General features: G+C 39.6%; 1 protein-coding gene across 3 annotated transcripts in view; it reads right to left on the bottom strand.

Moving 5' to 3' along the window:
- Positions 1–13,024, bottom strand: part of GKAP1 (G kinase anchoring protein 1) — an 88,467-nt gene extending 75,443 nt beyond the window's left edge. Inside the window, exons 1-5 of one of the 3 annotated variants that reach the window (XM_082611959.1) lie at positions 12,698–13,021; positions 12,117–12,250; positions 10,856–10,987; positions 3,605–3,857; positions 1,154–1,297 (exon numbers count right to left, since the gene is read on the bottom strand). In XM_082611959.1, the coding sequence (XP_082468085.1) occupies positions 1,154–1,297; positions 3,605–3,814 (354 nt within the window). In that variant the 5' untranslated portion in view covers positions 3,815–3,857; positions 10,856–10,987; positions 12,117–12,250; positions 12,698–13,021. Of the gene's footprint in view, positions 1–1,153; positions 1,298–3,604; positions 3,858–10,855; positions 10,988–12,116; positions 12,251–12,697 lie in introns of all 3 variants that reach the window. The other 2 variants (XM_082611960.1, XM_082611958.1) reach the window with 2 other exon arrangements.
- Positions 13,025–16,190: the final 3,166 nt, after the last annotated feature.

Raw genomic sequence — 16,190 nt, 5'->3', positions numbered from 1 at the left:
TCTCCCTCGCATCCTTCCTATCCCACACCTCTAGGTCGTCACAAAGCACCGAGCTGATCTCTCTGTGCTATGCACTGCTTCCCACTAGCTATCTATTTTACATTTGGTAGTGTATATATGTCCATGCCACTCTCTCACTTCATCCCAGCTTACCCTTCTCCCTCCCCATGTCCTCAAGTCCATTCTCTACATCTGTGTCTTTATTCCTGTCCTGCCCCTAGGTTCTTCAGAACCCTTTTTTTTTTTTTTTTAGATTCCATATATATGTGTGAGCATATGGTATTTGTTTTTCTCTTTCTGACTTACTTCACTCTGTGTGAGTCTCTAGGTTCATTCACCTCACTACAAATAACTTGTTTTTTATGGCTGAGTAATATTCCATTGTATATATGTGCCACATCTTCTTTGTCCATTTATCGGTTGATGGACACTTAGGTTGCTTCCATGTCCTGGCTATTGTAAATAGAGCTGCAATGAACATTGTGGTACATGACTCCTTTTGAATTATGGTTTTCTCAGGGTATATGCCCAGTAGTGGGATTGCTGGGTCGTATGGTAGTTCTATTTTTAGTTTTTAAGGAATCTCCATACTGTTCTACATAGTGGCTGTATCAATTTACATTCCCACCAACAGTGCAAGAGGGTTCCCTTTTCTCCACACCCTCTCCAGCATTTGTTGTTTGTAGATTTTTTGATGATGATCATTCTGGCTGGTGTGAGGTGATACCTCATTGTAGTTTTGATTTGCACTTCTCTAATGATTTCTCTTACTTTTAATGAGACCTCTGGTCTTACAAATGTGATTTTTTTACTTGAAATAATTTAATCCTGTTTTTCTCCCTTCCCTATCTCTCCCTCATTTGTAAAAAGGCAGATGAATTTTTTTTCCACCCTCCCTCCCTAGGGCAGATGAATTTAAAACTCAGAAAATAACTGCTTGAAATTGCCAAAACTAACAAATATAATAAATGTGTCAATCTGCTTTCCTAGTAGATAAAAACAGAACCTCTTATAAAAAGTAGCAAACACATGAGTTAATCCAATATAAAATGCTCCTCAGAACAGTGGTGTCATGGTCAGATGCACTGCTATCTTAAAAATGCAAAAATTCACTGAAAACCAAAGCAAAACAATCTGATTTACTTAGCCGTACCTGCTCATCTCTTTGTCTCCACTCTTGCCAATTTTCTTCCCGTGAATCCTTCTGTACCGGGTTTGGTAATGATAGCTCATGCTGAGCATTACAAATGGCATGGGAGGATTTCTGGGGAATTTTCTTAAAAGCAAGATTCCTGAGCTATGAAACAAACAAACAAAAAATTAAATTCAGTTTACCAATCCTGGGATACAAATGATTTTTCTGAAAGTTAAGAAATCAATATTTTTATACTTCTAAATACTCATTATGCTAACTCACAAAGTCACTATTTGAATTTTTTGTAGTCTTTGTAGAATGCTAATTTCACCAGCATTTGAGATAATTTTGGTGGATTTCCAGATGAAAAGATTAGTAAGTGAGAATGGATTATACTCTACTATACCACCATTTTAATGAGTCTGCTTTACTAAAGGGAAGTTTATAGGAGTAGAGAACAGGATAACAAGTATGCTTTTAAAATGCAAAACAACAGGGTTCAATAAGATTAAAGTTTAAAGATTAAAGATTAAGATTAAAGATTAAAGCCTAGTCCACAAAGTAACATAATGAACTAAAACTGTACTGGCCAAGCCACTTCCAACAATAAGAAAAATCTTAGTCACAGAGGTTGAAACAGGGAGAAAAATACTGAGAGGCTACTATGGATTAAACTGTATTCTCTCAAAAAATATGTTGTAGGCCTAACCCTTGCTGTCTGTGAATGTGACCTTATTTGGAAATAGGATCTTTGCAAATATAATCAAGTTAAGATTAAGGTTATATTGAATTAGGGTGGCCCCTAATCCAATGAAGGGTATAGACAAAGAGAACACCATGTAACAGAAGAGGCAGACTGGGAAGATGCAGCCACTAGCCAAGGAATGTCAAGGACTGACAGCTACCATAAGAAACTAGGATGAGGCAAGGAGGGAGTCTACTCAGTCTCAGAGAGCGCCTGGCTCTGCTGACACCATGGGTAGAACTTCCAGCCTCTAAAACTGTTAAGAGAATAAATTTCTGTTGTTTTAAGCCACCTGGTTTGTGGTACTTTGTTACAGCAGCCCTAGGAAACCAATGAAGAGGCTTTATATCAAGGATCAACAATTTAACTGATAATCAATAGACTGTTCTGCAAGAGTGATGAGATACAAACATCGCTTTAAGCAGCTGTTTTCTGCTGTGGAAAAGACAGAGTAGAGGGGATGCTGCTAGAGACAAAGCCATGGCAGGTACACTACTGATTTATTACAGAAAGTAGACTGACAGAACTATAGCTGTGGAAGTGGGAAGGGAGGATCCTCAGGCTCATTCTCAGTAATGTAATGTAAACCCCACTATTACCTTATTTTCTGTTCCCCACATCTATTACCAAAAAGAAAATGGTGGGCAATCAAAACTTCTGTAAGACTGGACTTCTGAAAGGTTGTATGGTGAGAAAAATGTCTTTTAAAGTGACTCTGTGTGGCAGCATTTTAAAGAGATACTTAGAAAGCAATGGTGATGGAAATAAACAAATTGAAAAGGCTTTTTCTAAGTCTTGGGATATTATAAAATGAATATGGGGGGAAAAAACACTTTTACTACTTCTCTCATTAAGTGATATTGAGAAAAGTCCTTAATACCTGACTGCTTCTTCTGTTAAAAGACAAACAGACACAGGCTAGAGGTGTTTTTCAACGTTTCTTTTCAAAATAAATGGGCGCATTAAATGTTGGTCATGTAACTCAGGCTAGGCATGTCTAGGGGAGAAGGGCCTGTTTACTACCCTTAAGAAACAGATGACCATCAAATGCATAAAAATGTATGTTCAAGGCTAGTCATAGGCTTATTGTGTAGTCATAGGATTATTGCCTGTAACAGTAAAAAAAAAAAAAAAAAAAAAAAAAAAGAAGAAAAGGGGAAACAACCTAAATGTTTATCACAACAATCTGATTAAGTAAACTATGACAAAGCCACATAATTTTAAATAATGTGGATAAAATAATGTAGATCTTTATTTACTCATATGGAAAACTGCTCATGCTAATTTTAAAAAAGCCAATTATGAAAGTCTATTATATAGTCTCATTTTCATTTAAGTAAAATATGAATGTATATATGAATGTATCTAAATATATTCAAGTAAACATATATGTATACAGAAAACACATACAAAAATATTAATTTATATCTCTAGTTATATTTACAAATGACCTTTGTTTCCTTTTCAGACTTTCTTGTTTTTCAGAAACTTTTTGGAATGAGCACATAAGCTTCCATAGACAACAACAAAAAAAAAGGCAATTTAAAATATGTTCATTACATCTGACTTCAAATACACACAAATTTATATCCATTCATTCAAGCTGTATTTACCAAGTACCTATGGACCAGGAACTGTGGATACATAGGTCAACAAGATAGTATCTGCCCTCATGACGCATACAATCTACTGGGAAAGCAGACATGAATAATTATAATTGCTACCTCATTTGCTTCACTCTGTTGCTGTTCCTTCTTTTTTCTTCTTTTCTCTCTTTTTTTCTCATTTGTAGTTGATTTATTTGTTTGAGACTTTCCAGTATTCCGACCTTTGCCTTTTCCAGGCTCAGAATCAGAGCCACTGCCACTATCCACTTGCAACAAGGCAAAACGAGAAGCAGTAGTGGGAACAGAACTAAGTACCGCTGAGGCCATTGTAAGGATTTTTCTTTTAAAATACTTCTGTCAAGAATAATTCCTGTGGGAAGGGAGAAAGGAGGAAGATGAATAAACACAGTAAAATTTGCTTCAGATTTTAGAACAAATATATATATATATATACACACACACGCATACACTTCTCCTGACACTGAATTTAGTAACAGTTGGATTCATACACACAGTTCTATTGGCAGTAACATACTTTTTAAACTTAAGTAAACAACATAAGATTGTATAATATAAAAAAGAAAAATGATATACTGAGATTTCACAATTATTACAAGAATACCACCAATACAGTGTATTGATTTTCCATATACAGTTTCCAAAAATTAATGATTTTCCTCTTTCTTTTAAATACACTGCTGTATATTTATATATTTATGGAGAATATCCTAATATATACATATTTATGAAGAACATCCTCAATCTGATTAATATATACGTATTTATGGAGAACATCCTAAATCAATATGGTTTACAATGGAAGAGTAAGAATAACATTTTTCACCGCACACAGAGACCACTGGTCCAACTACATGCTTATCCCCAACTTCCAAGACAGGAGAAAAGGAGTAGGAAACAAAGAACATTCTTACCGTGTACAAATTCTGCCTTAAGTTTGATTCTAGAGAAGTGACAGCAAAATAGAGAACTTAAATTCTCTCAACCAAAGGAAACTTTTCAAAATCACCTTCCACAATTATCTTTTAGTTCACTAGTCTCAGTGTCCCCTACCTCTCTTAGCTTTTTTTTCTTTTATTGAAGTATAGTTAATTTACAATGTTGTGTTAGTTTCAAGTGTACAGCAAAGTGATTCAGTTATTTATATACATATATATACATATATATTCTTTTTCAGATTCTTTTCCATCATATGTTATTACAAGACAGTGATTATAGTTCCCTCTGCTATACAGCAGGTGCTTGTTGTTTACCTATTTTATATATAGTAGTGTGTATATGTTAATCCCAAACTCCTAATTTATCTCCCCCCACTATCCCCCCTTGGTAAGTGTAACTTTGTTTTCTATGTCTGTGAATCTATTTCTGTTTTGTAAATGTTTATTTGTATCATTATTTTAGATTCCACATGTAAGTGATATCATATGATATTTGAGTTTCTCTGATTTACTTCACTTAATATGATCATATGTAGGTCCATCCGTGTTGTTGCAAATGGCATTATTTCATTCTTTTTATGGCTCAGTAATATTCCATTGTATGTATATACATCTTCTTTAACCATTCATCTGTCGATAGACATTTAGGTTGCTTCCATGTTTTGGCTATTGTAAATAGTGCTGATATGAACATTGGGTTGCATGTATCTTTTTGAATTAGAGTTTTCTCCGGATATATGCCTAGGAGTGGGATTGCTAAATCATATGGCAACTCTATTTTTAGTTTTTTCAGGAGCCTCCATACTGTTCTCCATAGTGGCTACCCCAATTTACATTCCCACCAACAGTGCAGGAGGGTTCCCTTTTCTCCACAGCCTCCCCAGCATTTATCATTTGTACTTTTTAATGATGGCCATTCTGACTGGTGTGAGGTGATACCTCACTGTAGTTTAGATTTGCATTTCACTAATAGTTAGCAATATTGAGCATCTTTCATGCGCCTGTTGGCCATCTGTATGTCTTCTTTGAAGAAATATCTATTTAGGTCTTCTGCCTATTTTTTTTTTTTTTTTTTTTTTTGCAGTACGCGGGCCTCTCACTGTTGTGGCATGCGCAGGCTCAGCGGCCATGGCTCACGGGCCCAGCCACTCCGTGGCATGTGGGATCTTCCCGGACCGGGGCACGAACCCGTGTCCCCTGCATCGGCAGGCAGACTCTCAACCACTGCGCCACCAGGGAAGCCCGAGGTCTTCTGCTTATTTTTTGATTGGGTTTTTTTTATGTTAAGCTATATGAGCTGTTTGTATATTTTGGAAATTAATCCCTTGTTGGTACCTTTCAGCTTTTTAAGAGCCTTTTAAACTTAAGACAGGATAGCAAAGGTCCTCTAGTAAAATATATATATATATATAAAACTGAATCACTTTGCTGTACACCAGAAACTAACACAACATTGTACATCAACTATACACCAATTAAAAACTTTTTTTACAAAAAAGGTACTCTAGTAATATCTAACCCAAATCCTTTTTTTACAGATGAGGCAACTGGTACTTAGACTGGTTAGGTCATTCTGCAAGTTACTGGCAAAGTCAGGACCTGAAACTAGATTTGCTGAACCTTACTCTGCAATTTCTAAGTAAGAAGCCTTGTAACTACTAGAAGACTAAGTACTCTCTCAATTCAAAAGAAACAGATTCTCTTAATAAATTGTGAAACTGAGAAACTTGTTTATTTTTATTTTGAAATGTATTGAGTACATAACTGAACAAACTATTAAGTATTTTTAAAAAAAGGAACACTCCAAGTACCTAGCACTAAGATTAACAAAATGTTAACCCACCCCATGCCACTCCCCAGTAGCAACCCCCCAACTCCCACTCTGTCCAGAGATAATTATTATCCTGATTTGTTACTTATTCCTTTGTTTTTCTTTATAGTTTTATCATGTCTGTCTCGAGTCACAGTGCTCATATCTGAACTAGCTACTGTTATTTCCACAATATCCTACTGTTTACACAGGTCCACCCTATTCATTGTGGGAAGGGACTGTGTAAAAGTGCGAATACTAAGAGGTGAGGATCACTGAGGTCCATTTTGAAAGCTAACCACACACTACAGTTTGCATGTTTTCAGGAGGGAACAAAAATGAGAAGCATACGTTCAATCTTCCATCTTAACCTAAGAATCTAGAAAGTTATTTGGAAATCTTTCAATTGTTTGTTAAACAATGAAAAAAAATCAAAAGAAGAACTGAGATTTGAAGATGTCATCTAACAGTTATGAAATAAAAGTATTTTTATTACAATACCACGTTAATACCTATTGCTCCTATGTTCAGAAGCATATGGATTAAGATAAAATACCACAACACACAGAGATGACATCACACCATTAAAATTATGACGTATTTTTAGGCTTAAATCTTTCCCACAGACATGAGAATTAAGGCTCTGTAAGTTACTATAAGGAAGAAAATATTACAAAATGAAAAGGAAATTCCAGGCTCAAAAATACTATGGAAAACATTAATTCTGCTTCAACTTCAACATGCCATGTTAAAATCCTGTAAGTTTTAGTAGCTTTGACCACTTTCGGTACACTAATCCTACACAGTTGTTCTACAACTACTGTATTTAATTTTAACTGTCGCAACTATAAATTGCATATGATAGCTGTTCACAAATATTCACTGCCCCTCCCTGAAAGAGAATTGCGTATCACTCTCATGTTGAATGCAGGCTGGCCATGTGACTACCAGTGAAATATAAGCTTTAAAAAGCTTTAAAAGCCAGAACATGGTTCACCGTGTTCTCTTTTCTCTGCTTCTGTTATTGTGGAAGTGTATGCTGAGATGAAGCCTCCTACAGTCAAGTCCGATGGAGTCTAAAACTACAATGAACAAAATCTCCTTACTAACCTGTAATGGACATGTAGCTTGAGCAAGAAAGCAACTTTGCTGCTTTAAGCTGCTGAGGTTTTCAGGTTGTTATTGCAATATAATCTAACCTTATCATCACTGATAGCTTACACAAATACATTTCCTCTCCATTTCAGGACTGATAACAAAACTGTGAATTTCATATTTGGATTGTTCTGCATGAGTGAAATGTTCACAGTTGTTCTAAACATGTCTCCAAAGCTCACAGAATTTTTTTTTCTTTGAAATGAAAAGAAAAAAGTTTTTAGGCATTGAGAATTTGTGGTTGAGCAGTCGGCCACTGAAGAGTCAGAGACCTAAAGATTATACCTAACATAATGCATAAGGAAAACACCAATCTACCTGAAACCCAAGAATCATAGTAGAGACTATGTCTTATACAGTGGACACACACAACAAGTAATAAATGTTTCCTGAATGAATGAAAAGAATAAAAGAATGACAAAGTGAAAAGAAAGCATTAGAACAAATACTGTTAACTGAGAAAAGAATCAGTGATAAACACTCAAAATAATTATTTTTCTGAGGCAGCTACCTATGTTACATCTTAGCAACCCATGTGTTAAAATACTTTCTCTAACTAATGAAAGGGTAAATGGAAAGGGGAAATGCTCACCTCCAATGATCCCTTGTTCTGTAGGGGGTACAGGTAGGAGAATAGGAGACTGGTAGCCACCTGCACTATACTCTACATAATAGTAAATATTAAAGGCCAAAAATAGCTCTACTCAGCAGCTGAGGGAGTAAGGAGATGGGACAACTGGAAGGGCTCATCATCTGTACTCATGCTGTACTTAAAAAAAAAAAAGTGATAAACAGCCAACACAACTACCTCATTAGCCATGAGAGAAATCTGTATACTATGTCAAAAATCTATATACCATACACTAACCAGTATTTCAGAGGTGGAAGAGGGGGGAAATGTAAATTTTAAATGAAAGAAGGGAATAAAAATATAAAAATAATCCCCAATTTGTAAATATGTGTATTATTTATTTACATACCAAAAGAAGGAAATGCATGGGACTACTCCTTTTCCTTTCTATAGTTTTCACTATTTCCCCAAATATTCTGTAACGACCATATTCCTTCTATAAGAAAAAACTCTCATCGTGAAAAGGAAAAATGGTCATCTATACCCAAATTCAAAAAAGAAAAACATAATGTAATCAATGCAATATTGATTTTTCTGCCCTGTGTTAAAACTTAAAAAGGGCAACTACAGGTCAGAAGTAACAATGACATGCCTCAGGTCCTTTTATGTTAGTGATTGAGAAGATAAATGACACAAAGCAATTGTCAAAGACTGATTATGGTGCATGTTTTTAAGAGAACGTTGCCTTCATTAACAAATTTTTCAGAATTTGCAAAAAGATAATCATGTTATACAATCCAGGAATTCATTTGAAACTGCTTTAAAATCTTGAAGAGAAAAAGAGATAAATAAGCAGACCACAAAAACATTAGACTTGTAAAGATGCTATTTCAGGGAAAGGCTAGGGTTAGTATTCTTGTGAGGCTAAGGTTAGAGGTCCTGTGTCCTAAACTTCTGCATCTCCACCTATGGTCATATCTAAGAGATACTTGGATAAATAGATTCAGAGTTCTTCTCCCTCCCCCTGTTATTTTCCCTTTCTTTCTCCATCACATGGTCTTTAAAATCCAGATACTTGAGTATATATAAATGCTCATTTATAAACATACACTTAAATAACAAGGACATAATTAAGGTACACAAAACAAAAATACAGTGGACATCCAAGCTACCTACATTGGTCAGTCTATGAATGCAGTGGCTAGTGCTCTATGTTAAATAGTTACAAATTACTAAAATACTACACAAATTAGGTTTTTAGTCCAGAAATTTAATGATTATTTCCTATGTTTCTCCCTCTTCCCTTTGAGTCTCCTTTTATTTTATTTATTTATTTATTTATTTTTTGGCCACGCCCCGCAGCATATGGGATCTTAGTTCCCCGACCAGGGATCAAACCTGCAGTCTTAACCACTGGACCACCAGGGAAATCCTGAGTCTCCTTTTAAAAAATAATTTAGGGGCTTCCCTGGTGGCGTAGTGGTTGAGAGTCCGCCTGCCGATGCAGGGGACACGGGTTTGTGCCCCAGTCCGGGGAAATCCCACGTGCCGCGGAGCGGCTGGGCCCGTGAGCCATGGCCGCTGAGCCTGCGCGTCCGGAGCCTGTGCTCCGCAACGGGAGAGGCCACAACAGGGAGAGGCCCGCATACCGCAAAAAAAATAAATAAATAAATAAATAAATAAATAAAAAATAATTTAAAGGCTAATTTAAGTAGTTGAAGGAAGACAAAAGAAAATTTGAAAGATAATTTGAAAACAAATGTTTCAGGTCAAATGCACAAGAAACAAGTTTACAAATATAAATATGCAGGCAGCTCATCACATATAAGTGCAACATTCTATAATTTCTTAATGAATCCATCAGTAAAAACTATTAATTCCTCTATACTTAAAATCGCAGCAAAATCAAATTATAGTGAAGTCTCCACTTTATATATACTCAATACTAGAAAAGCCAATTACTTATTAAATATTAGAGCATATGTTAGGGCTTTCTATAGCAACTGTCCTTCCTCAGATTTTGTACTCCAGCAAAACAAACTACTTAAAATTTCCTGACCACACATTTAGTTTTACTTGTTCAAATCTTTTTGCTGTGCCTTTTGCCTAAAATGCCCTCCATCTCTTCCACTTACAACTTGTATTTGTTCCTTAAAATCCTGCTCAAATGCTAGGATCTCTATAACGCTTTCTCTGACCTGCCTGTTTAATCATTCCCTCCTTTGTAATATTTCTGTAGTTTATATTTACTTTTATTACTGAATAGATTTAATTAAAATTATCTGTTTTCTGTTGTGCCTAGCCCCTTATAATCCTGATTTCAACATCCTGAAAGGCAAGAGCTTCTTCTTTCCACCCCTAACAAAACCACAGGACCTGGCACACAGAAGATACATTTATTGAATTTGGTTTTTTAAAAAATATTTACATTCCCCAAGTACACAGCTATCTATGCATTCAAAGACATGCTCTAAAACAGAATGGAGCAAAAGAAAATGCAAATTGCGCTAGAGATAATCCCCAATTCCGAGAATGCAAATGTGAGTTAACAGTGATTATTAGCAGTTCAAAGTTGCTTCATTGTAAGGGCCATTCTACTAACTGATTATCAACACAACTAATTTTGTTTAGGAAACATATTCGTTTAGGAAACACAACTGGTTTCAAAGTATTGATTAAAAAGAACTAGGATACATGAGGAGCTTAAGTAAACTACTTTTTAAAATGAATAGCCTAAACTGCAAGCAGAAGGATTTATAAACAGCTGATCCTCTTGGGCTCCTCTACTAAGGTTCTGAGGACCAGTGCCACTATGATGTAATCCCTTTAGACTATGATCTCTCTAAGGTCAAGAAAGATGGTAGGAGTAGCCATACCTCAGTCCAGGGAACCTCAATTAGGGCACTTCAAAAATGGTATATGTATAAGTTCCTCAATCAAGACCAAATATATCCCTTTTATAAAATGGAATGATAGTCGTCTTCCATTAACACTATCGACCAGTAAGCCTGATGAAAAAAGAAGTGAATACCATGTAGATACCAACTAGTGTGGTCTCACTGAAATGTAGCTTAGATTAAAAAAAAACAAAAAACCATAAAATGAAATGGCATTGAGTATGAGTGACTTAATACCTGGTGAAATTTTTTTATCATATTATTTCACGTTCTGTTCCTCAAATAACACAACTACACAATATCTTTCAATTTGGCTTCTTATAAAGTAAGGTTCACAACCAGTAAGTGCCAAGAGCCTACCAAAACTTTGCTCGCAACAAACAATGCAAACAAACCATATAAACTTAATGGGTATGCCCTAAATTCCATTTTTTTTCTTCATAGTTAAATACTGCCTCCCCTCTCCAATCTGCATCACCTAATTTCTGTGGGTTGAAAAACCTAGGCAAAAAGTACAAGCAGGTACCGGTTGAGGACCTAAGGGATTCGCCCATGAATAAAGCACATGTATTTTCATTTGCCCCAGTGATCTCTTGGTCAACTTCTGAGTTCTTCACTCTTAAAGAGTGAAGCCACCTGACTGATTATCTTATAGATAAGTTTGTTGTAACCATTTATGACAATACCTTCCATTAATTAGGATTTGACTGATGAGAACTTAAGTGTTATGAACCTGTTGAGAAAAAAAATCTACGTTTCCACAGATTAAAGATTTAAAAACTTTTTAATTGCCACAAAGTTCAATATTCTTAAGGCTGCAAGTCAAATTTATTAAACTGATGATTCAGGTTACAATCACAAGCACGTTTACTATGTAAAGAAATAGTACTGAACAGTGCAGAGAAAATTTCACTGGCTTTTCAGTAGAGGAAAGACGATCTTTCATTAGTGCTTCTAATGAAAGCCATAGCACCTACTCAATTGTAGAATCTAGCTAAGGTAAGAATGAAAAATCTAAAACAAGGCGGAGAGAAAAAACAATTTAATAAGTCATTTTTTATCATTGTTCAATATCTACCAAGCACCCAAAGTGCTAGAGATGACAAAAATTCTGGAAGACTTCTTGTTCCAAACAATAACTACAAAAAACAAACAAAATTCAAAATCCTTCTCCCTTTTACTCTTCAATAGTTAGCGGAGAGGAGGAGGAGCACGTTACTCAAAAAGTAATTCACTATACCTCATTCACGAATGAAAGCCAAATTTCACCCACAGGCTGTTAACCGATGCTCCAAAACTTATTCGTGCAAAGTACATAGAGAAGGAAACAGAGCTGGGCGAGACCTAACTCGGGCAGAGAAGCGGCTTCAAAACCTGAAAGGGAGAAAACAGCGAGTCAGGTCGAAGCTCCAGAAATTTCCGAGCGCCTGGCTCCCCGGGCGGGAGCGCGATGCCCGCGGCGGGGAGGGGGCGGCGGCACCTGTCACTCGACGGCCCAGCGACCGCGGTCGACCCCGGCCCCGGCCCCCGCGGGGTCTCGGGAGCCGCAGGCACCGCCCGGGCGCCTGGGCCTGAGGTCGGCGCGGGTCTCTCTCCGCCGCCCCCGAGACCAGCGCCGAGCGTCGGGGCCGCGGCCCTTCCCAAGGAGCGGCCCTCCCGCGCACTCTGCCCAGCGGCTCCGGACAGCGGGGCCCATCGCCTCAGGCCGAGTCCCCAACTGCCGAGACCGGGGCGCACGGAGCGGCGCGGCCGAGCCTCCACGACCGCCTCAGGGGCCCCGGAGCGGTCCCCCGCGAGGCGGCCCGCCCTCCGTGTACTCACCGGGCCTCCCCGGCCGCCGGCACGGCCCTCCTCTCCCTCCTCCCCCCGCCGCCGCCGCTCCGCGGCTCCTGGGGCGGCCGCACTGGGTCAAGTGTCGGGGGGCAGGGGCGGGCTAGCGCCGGGTGAGGGTCGCAGGCGGCCCCGCGAGAGGGCGCGGAGCACTAACGGGCCCCGGGGCGCCGGGCCGGGCGGACCGCGGCGGGGAGCGCGGCTGCGGGCTGCGGTGAGGGGCGGGGAAAACGCGGCCGCGAGCTGAGGGCGGGAGGGAAGTCCCAGCGGAGGGGGCGGCGTGAGAGCCGCGGGGCGGAGCGGGGGAGGGGCCTGGAGCGCCAGCCGCCGCGCGCGGGGGTTTGTTTATTTTCTAGGTTGGTTGCGGCGCTGTCGCGTGGGTAGGGGTTCGCGGGTGACTTGAGCGCCCGGAGTTGGGGGAAAAGACCAGACCCACCTGCTGGAGAAGGGGAGCTACGGGGGCCGGGCAGGGTCCAAACGTCTCACGTAGGCGGCGGCGCCGCGGTCTTCGGGGTTACCGGGAAGAGAAGGACTTACCCGGAGTAGGTGGAAGGACGGAGGCCTCCCGAGGGAATAGGACTCCAGGCTATTCCCCCGCAGTTCGGCGGCTTCACCTGCATCGCGGAGAGCAGTTAGAGAGCCCTGCAGTGGAAAAGGGCCAGTGGAACGTGGGGGCCCGAATTCCCAGCCCCTCCGGGCTCTACCTCCAGTTAGTGAAGTAGGGTTGGTCCTGCAAACAAGATATGAATAGAAAGACTGCATCAGTTCTCTGTAAGGAGAGTAATGAACATTGCTCAGTTGTCTGTAGAGTTACAGCACTTTTACGTTACCTCCCTTGGTGCTCCACCAGGTAGTAGGAGTCTTATTTTACAAGCCAAGTTAAGTGACTTACCCAAAGCCTCACATCTCATAAACGGCACAGCCGGAACACAGCTGTCCTGACTTCAAATTCTGTGCTGCTTACCGTTGCGTCACATTATCTTCCTAAATCACTTTGTTACAACTAATAGTAGACGCCCCCATAGGTAAGACGCTGCAGGGTTACAGAGGGGAGTTAAAGCTGTTATCCTTGCCTTCAAACTGAGAAATAAAACAAGGAAAAAACAGTTAAAAAACAAACCATGACAGATGCCATGTGAAAAATACAGAGTACAGCAGAATATCAGGGAACTGCTCAGACCTGTCTGGGGAATCAGGAAAGAAAGACAGTAAGGAGGAGAAGGCATTTGGGATTGACCTTGAAGGAGATGGGGTATGGTTTTACAGCAAGAAGAGACAGCATGAGAACATATATGAAGGTGAATCAATGGAAATTGTGTTCAGGAAAAGCAAATGGTAAGGCTCTAGGGCATGTTGAGAAGTGGCAGACACAGGAGAATAGGGCCTGGGATGCCAAGTGGAAGAATTTGTATTCAAATCATTACTTAGTTTTTGTGGTTTAAAAGTTTGGGGGTTTAAAAACCTTGCTTTTCTTTGATCTCTCTGTGAATGGATACAGAAATCAGAGGTGGGAAAATGGTCAGATAGACTTGCGATAGGCCAGGTAAAAGGTAATGATAAATCTGAACTAAAGGTAAGGCAGGAGGAATTTAAAAGAGCTTGGCTAAAAGATGATGTGGAAGCAGAATCTACTGAATTTGGCATTTGATTACTTGGTTTTCCAGTAAGAGGGGATTGCTTGAGAACATACATGAAGGAGGAAGAGAAGAATAAAAGGTAATGGAGGTTTTGAGTTTGGAGATAATTATAGAAGATAGAAAAAAGAAAATTAGAGATAGGAATAGGAACTGCTTCTTGAGAAATCAATTTAGACTTGTACATTTTAAGGGTTTAAAAGATTGTTGAGACAGCCAGATAGAGGTGGACACTGAGAAGTTAGATGTAAAGGTTTTGAAGTAAGAGTAAGAGGGTTGAACTAGAAAATAGATTGGGAAGTTATCAGCCTAGCAGTGATATCACTGTGAGAGAAAAGAAGAAAACAAAGGGCAGAATCTTGGAGAACATCTTTAGAACCTTGCTACTCAAAGCATGGTCAATGGCCCAGCTGCATTGGCCCCGCATTGGCTCATCACCAGGGGGTTTGTTGGGAAGGTGGAATCTCAGCCCTCCCCACCCCAGACCTGCTGAATCAGGTCTTCAGTTTAACAAGAACCCCAAGTGATTTGTATCACGTTAAAGTTTAAGAAGCTCAGGCCTGGATGAGAAAAGCCAACAAATAAAGAAGGGATCTAATCTAGATAGAGAAGCCAGCAAAGAAAGAGAGGAGGAAGTGGGAGGAGAACCAGAGAAACGCAGAATCACCAAAGCAAGATACATTGGAGTTTCACAAAGACAGGGGCAGGAAGGAGGGTTGATCACAATATCCAAAACCACAGAGGTCGAAAAGTGCAAGGAACTTTTGAACTTTGTGATTAGGTGGTGTGGTCATTATGACCATGTTGTTCTAACTGAAAGCTTGGAAACTGCCCCTTTGTGATTGGGGACAGCCTAGAAATATAATCCCTCCAGTCCCCACATATATGGGACATATCAAAGTAGGCTTGTGGATTTGATAGTGGGACAAAGTAGAAGTTCTTTTCTAGTTGCTTCTATTTTCTCAGTGAAATAAGAAACAAGATCATTTTGGGAGACTGCTAATTGTCCATCACAATGTATTCTCTCTTTCTTCCTGACCACAGAGACTATTTTTCTCAGCCTTTCTTTCAGTTGGGTATGGTCAAATGTGAAGTTATTGCTACTGGAATGGGGGCAGAGATGATGTCGGCCACTGCCAGGCTAGTGTGCCTCCTTCATGCGTTTTTCCTTCCTGACAGCTGGATTATGCAGATGACTACAAGTCCCTGGGGTTGGCAGAACCACAAGAAAGAACGTGCAGGGATGAAGGAGAGCTGCCCATTGACCTGGAACACCCACGCTGGATTATTTTGTGAGCAAGGTATAAATTTCTATTGAGTGGGAGCCATAACATTTTTGTTTGTTATAACAGTTTAGCCTACTGTGGCTCATGTAGTTATGAACTGAAAGTAATGAGGGGGGAGTTAGCGGGGGAGGGAGAGAAGAAGAGAGATGAAATACTAGTCTGTCAGTGTGGGAGAGGGAATTGATGAGGGAAACATGGTAAGGTTTCCAGGCACTAATAAGAGCCCACCTGAGTCAGTGGGCATGAATTTATAGAGACCAGTCAGTATGGTTGTGCATTTTTCTCCAGACAGATTTAGTTGCTCATGTGATGCGCAAGCACTGAGTAGGCAGTTTTGGATTACCCAGGACTGAGATTTGGCTGGGCAAGTAGGATGGGGAGAGATTGGCAAAGGGTAGTTGAGGGTAGATGCAAAGGAGGCATTATAATTTCAGATGTGGTAGGAAATAAGGCTTTGAGAGGGATGGGGAACTGTGAAAAGATGGGAGGGTGAATGGAATGGTGTTTCTGATCAGGTCGAAGAATTGTTGGAGTTTAGGTACCATAGAGAATGACCTGAAAAGA

The sequence above is a fragment of the Mesoplodon mirus genome (genome assembly GCF_964341445.2).
Source record: "Mesoplodon mirus genome assembly, chromosome: 1".
In the NCBI taxonomy this organism is placed as follows: Eukaryota; Metazoa; Chordata; class Mammalia; order Artiodactyla; family Ziphiidae; genus Mesoplodon; species Mesoplodon mirus.
The sequence above is the reverse complement of the archived record's forward strand: the minus strand, read 5'-3'. Positions and strand labels throughout refer to the sequence as shown.